General features: G+C 41.5%; 1 protein-coding gene across 18 annotated transcripts in view; it reads right to left on the bottom strand.

The window, feature by feature from the left end:
* SIPA1L2 (signal induced proliferation associated 1 like 2) overlaps nt 1-13,829 on the bottom strand; it is a 300,638-nt gene that overhangs the window by 129,351 nt on the left and 157,458 nt on the right. For all 18 annotated transcript variants that reach the window (XM_037025563.2, XM_037025562.2, XM_073241286.1 and 15 more), the window contains 3 exons: nt 10,563-10,696; nt 9,667-9,855; nt 3,021-3,195 (listed from right to left, as the gene is read on the bottom strand). In XM_037025563.2, coding sequence (XP_036881458.1) covers nt 3,021-3,195; nt 9,667-9,855; nt 10,563-10,696 — 498 coding nt within the window. The remainder of the gene's footprint in view (nt 1-3,020; nt 3,196-9,666; nt 9,856-10,562; nt 10,697-13,829) is intronic.

Here is a 13,829-nt window from a genome sequence, read left to right as displayed (position 1 = left end):
ATGAACATGATCTCTTACTACATATCATACACTGACAATGTTAAAAAACTGACATCTGAACCCATTGATCATATAGCTATTCATCCCTTGAAAAGTAGAATGATGCTCTGCAAATTCAAAATTCATCTCTTTTACCAATAGATGACTCCGGACTGAGAGTTTAGATGCCCAAACCAACAGTTACTGTAAGACTATCAAGTGGTAATTTTAAGGTGTAGTTTTGAATCATTTTGCATATAGACAAATAAAGAAAGAAAGATAATGTAAGATGTGAATAGAATTCAGGACTGCTGTTCTCAATCCCTGACCTATATACAGGTTGACTTTTCTACTTTTAAAAGAACAGGAAATGATACTGTTCAGTATCATTTAAAAAATTATTCTATTGTGTTTGCTGGGGAAACTCTAAGCAATCAGCTTGGGTTAACCTTTTTTTAATCAAAAATTTTTCATTTTTACTTTGAAAACTTTAAACATTTAAACTTCATGGGTCTTTATTATTTCCTTTCTGAATCCTGCAGTATATTTTTCTTTCTAATATTCATATCTAACTCAGAAATAAGTCCTGAAAATTCTCTAGAAAAATATCCTATACAGTTTTGCAGACTTTGAAAAGGTACCCATGCATAAGGGGAGTATTTAAAATGTTTATATATGGATATGAATAAACCAACTTGTAGATGGTCAGGGAGGTTATTCATCAATTAAAATGTATATTAACCAGTCCCAAAATAAAGGAATTTTCTCTTTTAACTGTTCATTAAATACATGTTTGTTATTTTTCATAGGACTTCTTAGCAGGTAATGTTCCATTTCAATTGTCCTGTTCAGCACCCTGAATGCAGCTTTTGAAGTGAGCAAGCAGGTTGCTAAGGGAATGATGAATGTTCTCTTCAAGGAGGAACTGACTCCCTTGTAAGGGTGCTGAAGGTCAGGGGATGAAATCACCCAGCATACCCAGTGACTCCCACCACAATACTCTATTAGGCTGGGCAAAATTCAGGAAGAGAAATCCTGACAGATATTTAATAGTGTAGTCAACAGGTTTTAGATTCAGGAAACTGCAATGAAATAAGAAAAATGCATTTGTAAAAATGTGATAATAATTTATCTATCCCAGGCTGTACTAAAAGATGAATTTTTGAAATGAAATTTTCTGAAAGATTTTATCTCAAACATCAGTACGGTAATGGAGGAGGTACAATGACAATGTTGTTTAAGGGCTTTCTGCCAATGATTTCTGTTCAAAAAAAGATGTAGGCCATGATAGCAACCTCTGGTTTTATCATGCTCTGCACCCAGAGCAAAGAAAAGCTGTTTCTGGCCTGGGGTCTATGCTCTACTCTTCTTGGCAGAGCACCTTAGCAGCTTATACCACCCCGGTTCTATTCCTACTTCATTTCACTTTACACTTAAGAGAGAAATAATCCAATATAAAGCTAGAAGGGACAATCCAGATACTCTAGCCCAACACTCTGAATTTTCCTTTTGATGAAAATGAAGCACAGCCTTGACTGATGTCCTCTGGGAAGACAGAGTTAAAAAGTCAGAGCTCTGAATTTAAGAAGAAAGGTTTTTGGGGTTTTTTTTGTTGTTGCTTTTTGGTCTGTTCCATGAACTACATAATGTGACTATTCATGAAACAATTCTTAGCAACCTCCTCTTGAGACTTCTTTGCATCTCCCAGAGTGCCTTGCTCGTAAAAATAATGTAAAGGGTTGTTGATTATTAGAATCAACATGTCAAAAATCTCATTTTTACCTTATCATTTCCATGAGCTAAGTAAGGTGCTTAGGACTATATCTGTATTATATCTAGGTCATCTCCTAGGTCATAAAAAATTGAAAGGTGCTGTTGATTCTATATATAGGAAACTATGTGTACTTATCTATGTTGCAGTTTATAGAATGCACAGACCACAAGCTTTAAAGATGTTTCTCAATCTACCTCCCTGAAGACAGGTGACTGGTGTGCAAAGTAACAGGTACATGTCAGCAATGGTTTCCCAGGAAGGACATCCCTACAGCCAGCATGCTAGCACCTCTGGGGGTTGGGGGTTGTTTATACATCAGGGGAGTTTGCAAAGAAAAAAGCAAAATCAGAAAAGGCCTCATTAATCTTTCTTAAAATGTGTGGATATTCACAATGAGTATCACAAAGTTTTTCCTCATCTTTAGATATCTGAGGCATGAGCGATATGCACTCAGCATAATAGTCAAACTCCAATCTTGGAATATCTAGAGGACACACAGGGGGCTGACACGTGAGTTAATGCCCTCTCCAGGTTTTGTAATCCAACCTCTAAGTGAAATTTCAAAACAAGTAAAAAAAAACAGAACTGATGGCATGTTCACAAAGACCTGGCACCCCCAATCCAGGCAGGTATCAGTGGTGATCTACACTAAGTGGGCACTGGGGCAGAAAGCTGTGGGGCCCCGACCAGCCTTAGTTCCAGTCTTGGCTTGTCCTCATGCTGATGCTTCCACAGCGGAAGTTCCCACCTCGCCACTCCTACGAGGAGTGGGCTACATGTTCTCCCAGGTCCTCCAACCTTAGAACCTGACTAAGGTCCTCTTGAAAAACAGGACTCATTAGCTTTTTAATCACAACTTCAGCTCCAGTTATTATCATGACACTGGGAATGAACAAAAGAAGGCTGAAAGCATGGCGTGAGTGAAGGCAATATTGTCTTTGGGAAATGGATGTAGTACTCATCTTTGCTATACTAGAACAGGGGGTTAGGCTAAAAGAAATAAGAAAATATTAAACGATTCTTCATGAAACACTGGGTGTGTTACAAAGGAAAAGGAATTGACCTTTTGAGCTTATGTGAAACACACACCTCTTCAGAAATGTGCTTCCTTTACTCATCTGAAAAGACCTAACTCTATCCCAAATAAGCCTGCTTAGGCCACTTCTGGGGCCATGAACAGGAGGGTATGTGATTGCTCCTTAGATTTATATGGTACACCTACCTTCACAGAATTAAATTTGAACACATACACAAATATGAAGCTTACTTTTATTGTCTAGCTGAGCTCGATATTTAGTAAATCCTTTCAGCCGTACTCGCTGGCCCAGAAGATCAAGGAATTCTTCAAAAGCTGGTCCTGCTGTCTCATTGTTATACATCTCTTCCTCTGTGCTCTGGCCTGCTTTGCAATAAAGGATCCCAATCTTGTGCTGAAAGCTCAGCTGAAATGGGGGAGAAATGTAATTACTTGGCCAAGAGTATCAGACAAGCTAGCTTCCAGTAAAATTAACACAACAGAAGCTTAGAATGTTATTCTCAGGGAAGCATGCCAGTACAATTCCCACAAGCAAAAAAGCAAAAGGGTAAGCAATTGTCATTGTAGAAAAATACTACAAATGTAACAAACCCAGGAACCCCAAAATACATCTGGAGAACATTAGAAACCAAAAGAAATAAAATGTATGGCCATGCATGTGGGATCTGCCAGGTCTCCAGAATGGACAGATAGGTTCAAGCATCTACTTAAAAATACAACTGTGGAAATACTTAGTATTATGCTCTCCACGCAGTAATGACCATTATCTTCCAAGTCAGAAGGAAAAGAAGGCCACAAACTTTTATAAGTTTCCCTCTCTGTTAACATTCATGAAAATATGAAAGGCTATAATGAAAATCAAATCAAATTAAGGCCTGGTAAGGAAAGAATCCCAGTGGAAATTGTGATATATATGTGTATAAACAGAATGATGTTTTGTTTCAAGGAAAGTAACTTTGGCTGTATAATTAGTCATTTCTGTGTTTTTGACTGTCTTGAAAAGAAAACATCTGCTTAATATACAATAGACCATAAAGAATTTTAATAGCAATTGAAGAGTTCCTGCTGTAATGCTATCTCATAGTAAGTCTGTATCATGCTAGAAGCCACCGGCCTGCTTTTGCCCCAAGGCCAGGAGAAACTGGATCCATTTGTACAGCTTTATTATTTTCCCCAAAGAGGAACTACTTCTCACTCATGAGATCAGAGCACTTAATCTTACTACGAGCAATCTGCGCTCAAAGACTGACAGATTATCAGACATCACTGATTCCCTAAAGGCATCAACTCATAACACTGTTCACTATTCTTCTCAAGTCGTAAAACAGGGCCTTTAATCAAACTTCATAGCTGACTATATCAGTAAAATAAGGCAAAATGATACTCATTTCCCTTGAGTGGCAAAGTGATAAAAGCAGTCTCAATCACATTACCTAATGACAACACAATCCGGGGAAGGCAGAGAATCACAACCCTGGGTGCTCTAAGCAGACTGCAGGGAACAGATCACTACTGTGTGCAAGGGTAGACTTAGAGTTGAGCAGACTCAACTACCAATGTATCCTGAATGCACTGGACCTTGACTAAGTGCTGTGGGTGGACACAGAGGAAACATCACTGTTCCCAATCTAACTGAATGAGCTGCCCACACTGATGGATGCCAGGGAGTTGCTGGTGGATAGCACCCAGGCCTCCAGTGCACAGTGACACAGGACACACATCCTGAGCACAGGGATAGAGATGCTGTGCATAGGCTATTTTATGCCTAGTATTTTATTATGAATTAGCTCGTTAGTAGGGTCAAGGAAGAGAAAAAATTTCTGTTCATCCAGAGATTGAGGAATAAATATTTCTGATCAACTCAAGTATCCAGATAAATAAGTAAACCACATTTACTGCAAATGGACCAACATCTTCAAATAAAATTAAGTATAATAAGAATGCCTAATATTATTTATTATAAACACTAATTGCTCCTGAGTGACTCAGCAGACATTTTAAGATCTTAAAGTATGTTAGGGAAACACTTAGGATTAGTGATTATCATCACAGATGTTGATGACCTCAGTGACTGTCAGAATTTGTATGAATCCTCAACATGGCCTCACAAGGACTGCTTCACATCCTTGATATGTTTGCTTGACTTTTCTTTTGCTGTTAGGACTTCAGCTCTCTCCAATTTGGCCCTGGCCTTGACAAGAGTCCACAAGAAATACAGTGGGAAGTTTAGTGCTAGCACAGGGCCCTGAATGCCTGTGCATCCCACACCCAGTACCATTGTCTGCATCCTTGGGGCTCGCTCTATACTGGGGCTGCTGCCCTTGTCTACCTGTCCTCTGCTCCTCTACCTGCTACCACTCACAGCACTACCAACACTGTCTGGCCACTTCCTCTTGTGCCACCCTGCCTCCAGCAGCCTCTGGCCACATCTGCAGAGTGTCCCAGTCCAGTAGGAAACCGTTCCTCATCCTCACATCTGCCTCTTGCTGGAGGAGGCTGCAAGCAAAGCTCTTTAGGGCCCCAAGATGGGGGCTGGTGTGGTCTCATGCTGGTTAGGCAGAGCCCTCACTGGGCTAGCACGGTTTCTCTGTGTGATTCCTGAGTCTTGTGGGCCTGTTATTCCTTGTAGACTCTTATTTAGGCAAAGGCCAAGGTCCAGGGCAAGTGTAATCCTCAGGACTTATTTGCTGACCACAGTGCTGTTCACATTCCTTTCCTCCAAACCATGGTACAAATCAGCCTGTGTCTAGATCCTAAATGTGAACAGAACTTGTGTTTCCATCCAAGCAGCCCCTGGGCCCATGGGAATTAGGGGATGTGGTTAAAATAGATTCCAAAGGCCCCAGGTGTCTTGTGACAGCTGCTAGGCTCTGTTAGACATACACACAGTGAGAACACAGCACAGCATGGCTGCAATTCCACTAAAACCCAGTAACAGAATAAAACAGTCTGTGAAGAGACATCTCACTTGACCCTCTTATAAACCTCATGAAAACAAGTGAACATAATCCCAACCACTTTTCCTCCTGTGGTGTATCAGAAATTTGGCAACACATGCTTCAGGCCAATCATGACATAAAGCAATGGAGACTCTGGCTCCCCAGTTCTCTCAGAATATGGCTTTGTGTCTAAGTCCTCTAAAGCTCAGGCAGAGCCTAATCACTCACCCATTCCACTGGCCTTTGTTCACCATTCTGACATTAACTGCAGCCAGTCCCACAGTCCTGGGGTGGTACAAGCCTCCTGGGCGTCTGTACTGTTGCAACTAAAAATACTTTGCTTGTCAAATTTCAGACCACTTCAGCTGTGAGAGCTGGACATACAGACACACTGCACAGACAGGCAGATAATCTGGCACATGTCTCCTTTGCTTACTGGGACAGGATAAAAACTGCTCTATTCTCAAGGCCAGAAGCCTTGTCATTATAAGAAAATTTAAATTTAAATGAAGGTGACAAAAAAGCAAAGCCTCAGAATTGTCTTGAAAATAAATTTGAGTATGCAGGAAAGCCCTTCCGCTGCATTTCCCAACTCAATCTACTTGTTCTAAGCATGTAGCCTCATTGATTTAAACCTGCTTGGCTTTATTTGAGCAAAACTGATATGTAAGTAAACATATACATCTGAATGTGCAGACAAGAGAGGAAAGAGCAGTTGGCCTTAAGAATAATTAATCATTCTTCCAAAAATGCCATCACATTCTAAGAGAGTGAGCGCCCATCATTTATCTTATTTTTTAAAACTAACCCTACATAATTTTATGAACCCACCTGTTCTATATATATAAATTAGGAGTTTTTACAAAAAGGGAAAACCGGGATTTTAGAGGTCAAAACAGGATTTTAGTGGTCAATTTATCTACATAAGTTAATGTAGATAAAGTAACAAAACTTACAAAGTCCAACTTAGTAATTACTTTCCTTATTACTCAGCCATAAAAAAGAATGAAATGTGCCATTGCAACAATATGGATGGACCTGGAGGGTACTATGCTAAATGAAAGAAGTTAGACAAAGACAAATACCATATGATTTCTTATATATGGAACGTAAAAAAACAAAACAAACCAACAAAACTAAAACAGACTCCCGGTCACAGAGAATAGACTGGTTGGTGGTTGCCATAGAGGAAGGTGAGAGATGTGAAGAGGCAAACAGCCAGTGAGAGTGCTTGATACCCTGCTCTGACTAATAGTGACATGAGTGTACAGATTGTACACTAACATATGTGCATTTTATTGTAAGTACCCCAAAATAAAGCTCAACAAAACTAATCATTTTCCTTAAAAGTCTCCATAGCATGGAGTCTTTCTCTTCAAACTTAGAAATGAAATGAATGATCTGGACATCTCCTGACTCTCCCACTACTGAAATATGTCCTGGACAGAGCAGATGTACTCAGACTGTGTCAAACCAGGATGGAATACAACAAACTCCAAAAAGGCAGGAAATGACAATATATCCTTTAAATATTTTTTTGAAGATTAAAAACCCTTAAGCACAGTAATATAAAATTGGCCCAAACCAACTTGGGCAGATTTACTACTAGGAAAGTGATTAAAAACAGCACTACCTGGAAGAAACCCAAACACCCTAACAGGCTCGTGGCAACATTTAAGTTTCCTTTAGAAATAAAGATATTAAAAAAGCTGTCCAATCCCTTTTAGAGATGAAAATAAATAGTATCTCTTCTTCATATAATATGTAATATGGGGATTAGATTCCACTAGGAATTGAAGAAAGTTGAAATGCCATGTAATACACCATATTAAGGAAGTATACCAAATTTGAACACATAAAATACCAAAGAAAAAAAATCCACATGAAATACAACTAGAGCTATATAATGCACTGGGGTTTGCTTAAAAGCAGAACCCAGTTTTCAAAATTAATTCCTTAACAAGAGATTGCAAACAGGTACTCATTAGAAGTACCTAAGATGCTTAATTTAAATAAATTGCCTGGACCTATTCAGTTAAATAGACAACACACACACCTGCTTCATTTTGTGAGGAGAGAGTCAATTTCAGCTGTCATGATGTCTCTTGGGGCCTTGAGGACTTCAGGATTCAGGCTGGGGAAAATGGGCAGTCTATGGAATTCTCTAGAGCAGCCGGAGGGGACCAAACACCTCGTCCACCAGGCGTCTCCTATGTAGCATGCATGGTGACATATTTGAAGGGATGAGCCCACATACCCAGAAATATAAAGGGACAAAGAACTGCTATGTAGGTGGCGAGTTCTCCTCACCGGCTCTCTGTGGCATCCAAGTGAGTGCTGTGCTTCATCAAGCCTGCTGGACTTGGGAGTATCTGGACCATCACCAATACAGCCTCTCTATCCCTCCATGAAAACAGGTCTTTATGTTCCAGGGATGCTTCATACATTCCACACACTTTACCAGTAACAATTATGGTAAAACTATTCTGTGTATCATGTGAGTTTAGAAGTTCACTGCTCAAGGTTAGAGTTTTGGTTTGGTTTATTCATTGCTTTTAATATGTGAGCCTTCATTCTTGAGACAGACAGAGCTCAGGGTTACTCATTCTGAATGTTACAGTGTCTGCTTTCCCTGGCTAATAATGCAGCATTAATATGTTAGACAGACTGATGACAATTTCATCACTTTTAGAATTCTAGCCATCTGAGTACCAGATATTCCACCAATACACTACAGTGAGCATTACCGGGCCAACCAAGAAATACTTTATATTCCCTCTAAAACATGCAAAAGTGTTTTCCTTGGGAAATTCTGTATATATACTTTACTAATGTCTTTTTTTTTTTTAAAGGATGCATACTGTAGAAATAAATCCACTCATTTAAAATAAGCAGGCATCTACCTCTCTGCTTTCACAACAAGGTACCTTGCACATGAGACTTAAAAGACCTCTTTCTATCTTCTGGGCCAGCATCCTGGCCCTCCCATCATTAATTCTCTCTTGGGCAATCTCAGTAATCACACAACCAAGCCCAGGCCACCATCAATCTCTATTTTCATCAGCCCGCCCAAATCCCTTCTGCCAGAACAATCTTCCGAAAATACAGCTCTGATCATGCCACATCCTACTGGTAAACCTTCAATTGCTATGGTCTCCTGAATCAAGTGCAAACTCCTAAGCCTAGCTAGCATTCAAGGTCTTGTATGTTCTAGCCTCAACATACTTTGATGTTGTTTTTAAACTGCCAACCTCCCTTTTGCCAACTGCCCTTTTCTTACAAAGGAACTAGTCATAGTTACTAAAACAGCCAACTACTCATATCTCTCTTGGACTTCTACCCACGTCTAGGCCCCATTACAATGCTACCTCCTGAGATTTGCCCTGTCAGTGTTACTTCCTTTCCTGCCAAAGCACTCACTCTGTTCATACTTTACCAATATCTAGCACCATATTCTGCCTTGCCAAGGCCTTTGTGCTCTTGGCTCACCATACCTATGAGCCAGAGACTAGGTCTCGGTCAGCTTCAATCTTCCTAATGCATGCTGTCCCTCTCATTTGTTAGCACAGGGCTTGAACACAGCAGACACAAATAAATGCCAGTTCAGTGACAGGCCCAAAGTGAGTCTCTTAAACTCTGAGAAAAAATGCCACCAGTCTCTACTAATCATGACTCAGATGTGGTCTTGTTGGCTGGGGCATATCAAAACCTTGGTGAAACCATACAAGTCACAGCTCAGCAGGAGATGTATTACACTATGAAGGCACAATGTTTCTTAACTAGTGTAAAGGCTTAGTTGGGAAAAACTAGACAGAAAATGGTTCAAGGCATCAAAAATAAATGATCTTAAAAAAAGATGGATGGGAAAAACCCCAAAACATCTGTAAACACAGATGCAAACTCACACACACACATACAGTCTCACACACTATACACACCCCTTGTTCATCAAGCTTGAGCAACTGCTCCGAGACCCTGGGTGAGTTCGAAGCTTGTCTCAGGCACTGAATGCTCAGCTCTGGGATGACGTATTCCAGAACTTCTTTGAGAGGTAGTCCTCGTGCAGTGCCATGCCTAGCAGTAGAGGGTACAGCATCCTCTAAAATTGCTCCTCTCAGTGTGGTGAGCTAGGGGACAAAATGGAAAACTTCAGTTAATATTCATGCCCAGTTACCTCTGTGGAGCATCACTTTTTGGTTGGTTTAAAGAGGGAGAGGGAAGTCTCTTTTCTGGGTGGGGCTAAAGAAACTACACAGTTCACAATTAGAAGAAGCAACATCACACTCAAATAGCCTTTAAAGAACAAAGGTACACAGGGATCAGGGCTGATCCAGGCAGGGCAAAGGCTTAGCTGGGAGCCTGCAAAATGAGGTGAAGACAGGCAGAGCAGCTGTGGGAAACCAAGACATTCCCTACAGTCCCCAAAGCCCATAGAAGGATTTGGAGGGCAAAGGGGAGACAGTCCTGCCACCTCTCCCTCCCCTCTTTCCTGGTCACTGTTTCCCCATGCCATCTTTCCTTCCACTCCTTTCTGGTCTTCTTCTTCACTTCCCATTGCCAAGAATCCTTAGAGCCACCTGGGGGCATCCAGCTGCACCCGTGCGCAGGGGATCTAGGCTAAGAAGATGTAACCTTTCCATGACATAAGGTGGAACTAAAATCACTGCCACTTAACATCCATGACAGGTTTTCAAATTTTTTATTTGGAATAAAATACTGCAAGCTCTTTCAATAATCTTTAATGATAACATTAAAAAAATACATGCAGTATACTATCTGAAACAACCTAAAGCAGAAACACAAAAGGTGTCAGCCCCAGACAGTAGCCCATTACCTCACTCGTCCTGAAAGCCACCCGGTAGTTGAACTGGGACCCTTCTCTCTCCTTGGCATCTTCTACCTTCTCCCTCCGGATGCTGACTGCCACAGGGCCAAGGTTTTCATCTATTCCAAAGTAGTTCTGGTGCTCTGTAGTGGAAGAGAGTGGTGGCATCAAAAGAAAAGGAATAGAGAACAGGATGGGTGTCTTTCAGTTTGCACGTCAAATCTCTGAAGAAATAACACATGCCTCTGGGTACATGATACTGCCAAATGTGTTTGATCAAAACATTTTGTTCCCAAGTCAGATTTGCTTTTACATCTCAGGTTCTATTACTTCCTCCCCTCATTCTGCTTCTCACTACTCATGGGTAGCAAGAGCCTTCCTCTACCCTGCCTGCCCCTCAGTGATGATTTTAGCACCATTAGAAAGGGGGTATTGCCATTCTCAGAAACTGTGCAAAGACAAATTTATCTACTTGAAGAACCATTGCTAAACAGCTTTCCTCCAGCTGGGAAGGCCATCTTCTTGGATTGAATGAGGGTACTCAGACTAGCCAGATTAACCATAGCAACCAGTCCTATCACTAAAGCATCTAGCAGCCTAAAGCAAAAGTTTGTGACAGAAATACATGAAAAGTCTTTAAATTGCTGAGGTCAAATTTTATCTATTAATCCTGTAGCTTAATTACTATGTTACCAGTGAATCATTTCTTTCATATAAAATCACTGGTCCCAGAGGGATCTAAATTCTTATTATCTCCCAATAGGAATGGAGCTGGCAGGCCTTCCTGTCCCTCCAGCACTGGGATCCTTGAGAATATTCTTCTTAAAAAATGTTCACTAGTCTCTTACTTGTACTGTCTTGCCTGAGGGTTTCATCCCCAGGCAAGGTCACTACAGATTCGCTGCGACCGAGAAATGACAATAGAACGTTCTTGTGGTAAAAGGGTTTATACCTGGCTTTATTTTTCTGGCAGTAGGTCGAGCACTAGGTTCACTTCTGCATCCAGCAGTCTGCAGGTCCGTAATCCACCTCCGTCTCTGCCTCCGCCCAGAGCCCTGGGCCAAGCTTTTTATATAATGACTCAGTCAATAATAGCTTATTGCTTAGGGGTATGGAAGCATTAGCCTAGCAGTAGGCCAATTACATCATTAAGTAGTTTAGGGTCAGGTGGGGATCCTGGCCATAGGAACTTCCATTTTCACCACATTCAACAATTATGTGCCAGGCACATAATTTTGCAGTGAGTGGAGTCACAATCTGAAATAATCACCATTTATGGAGCTAACATTCTAGTCTGAAGGCTGTGAATGACAGAAAGCCCACTACTTTGTGGGAAATCCCTCCTGGCCTGTGGGACAAGGTTTCTTGTGAGTCAGCTCTACCAAGAGAAATGAAAATGCTTCTCTGTAGCCAAACTTTTTAAGTGTTGTTGTGGATAGAGTGAAGGTTCCTATGGCCAGGATCCTCACCTGAACCTAAATTTCTTGATGTAACTGTCCTGCTGCTAGGCTACTGCTCCCACACCCATGGGCAATTAGGTATTATTGACTGAGTCTCTACATAAAGAGTTCTGCCCAGTGCTCTGGGTGGAGGCAGAGATGGAGGAGGATTACAGCCCGGCAGAATGTTGGATGCAGATGTAATTCTAGTGGCTCAACCTATTGCGGGGGGAACAAGCCAGGTAACAAACCCTTTCACCCCCAAGAACGTTCCATTGTCATTCCTCGGTCTCACTGAATCCATAATGAACTAATGAACACTGGCTAGACCCTGAAAAGGCAGGCAACTGACTTCTTTACTTCTTACAACCAAACAAGATGAATACTGGCATCTCCCACTACAGCCAGTCAGGGTTACAAGCAGTTAAATCAACTATTTTACAAGCTGAAAGGTGAATCACTGATTTAGTACAGTCCTGGACTTACACAATAGGAAACAAGCCTTTCTTTGTTTTTCATGGGTAACTCATCCCTTGGGTAAGTTATGTATTCATGACAGGTTAACTGATACAAACATGAAGAACTCTTGAGAAAAAGGTATGTGGGACTGAGGACAGCTGACCCAGAAGCAGTTATCTGTGGCTTAACAGACAGTTCAAAAATATTCAGTGAAAACAGACACTAAAAGTTAATTGTCTGCTTCAGACCACAAGATACATTATCATTTTATTATTTCTTTGAGATGGCTTTAGTGATTATTACACCCATGTATTTATGGTTGATCCTGTGGAAAATACATTCTTAAACTTAAAACTCAATCTAGTTAGAATTATCTTAGCTGCAGTTAGTAACTCTCCTGACAAGAACTTTCTTTTTCATCTCAATGAGTTATTTATCACAAACCAGATGCATTCGGAGAAATTCAGAAAGTGCTTTAAAGCAGAGCCAGCTGGGCAGGAGGGAAAAGCTTCCTTAGGACTCACTTCAAGAAGTTACACGCTGTCTTGTCAATGGGTTTCAGCTCCAGGCAAGTTCACTATGGATTCAATGTGACCAAAGAAATTGACAGCCAAATGTTCTTGGGATGAAAGGGTTATACCCGATTTTATTTCCAGGTGGCAGGTCAGTCACTAAAATCCATTTCACTCAGAGCAAGTCTGCATGCAGCAAGCCAGTCTCTGCCTCTGGGCCCCTCTGTCCGCACAGCCAGCCTCAGGGCCCTCTGTCTGCACAGTCGTCCTCTGGGCCTCTTTGCTCGCACAGCCGTCCCACACAGCTGTCCTCTGGGCCCCTCTGCACAGTCATCCCACACAGCCTCCTCTGGGCCTCAGTCCTCAGTGCTGCTACCACTCCAGCCTCTGCTCTGCTCTCCTGCAGCCTTGCAGTCGTGCCACTGTGTTGTGCCCAGAGCACTGGGCAGAGCTCTTTATACAGAGTCAACAGCCATGTATTGCCCACAGGTGTGCAGTCATCTAGCCAACCAGGGCCAGGTGAGAATCCTCACCACAGGAACTCTCATCCACGCATGCAAAATGCTCAAATCAATTCTCTATTAGGCATTTGGTAAAAAGTTTCAAATTATTTTAGGGAGAAAAAAGAGTGAATAAATAAAACCCTTTGTTATGGTAAAACTCAGAGCCCAGGTTAAGTGAATCAAACCCTTAGATTCTAATACCTGACAACCAAACTCTCAGTGTGTGTGCTGCCCGCATGCTCAGCAGGTGCTGCAGGAACAGAGGACAGGTCAGTGCAGCCAGGGACTGGGGTGGGGGCAGCACTGACTACAGGCACAGGCGAGTTTTCTGGGGTAAAGGGGCGATCTTGAATCTTGATGTTT

Source organism: Manis javanica, chromosome 7, assembly GCF_040802235.1.
Source record: "Manis javanica isolate MJ-LG chromosome 7, MJ_LKY, whole genome shotgun sequence".
In the NCBI taxonomy this organism is placed as follows: domain Eukaryota; kingdom Metazoa; phylum Chordata; class Mammalia; order Pholidota; family Manidae; genus Manis; species Manis javanica.
This window is presented reverse-complemented; position numbering and strand designations above follow the sequence as displayed.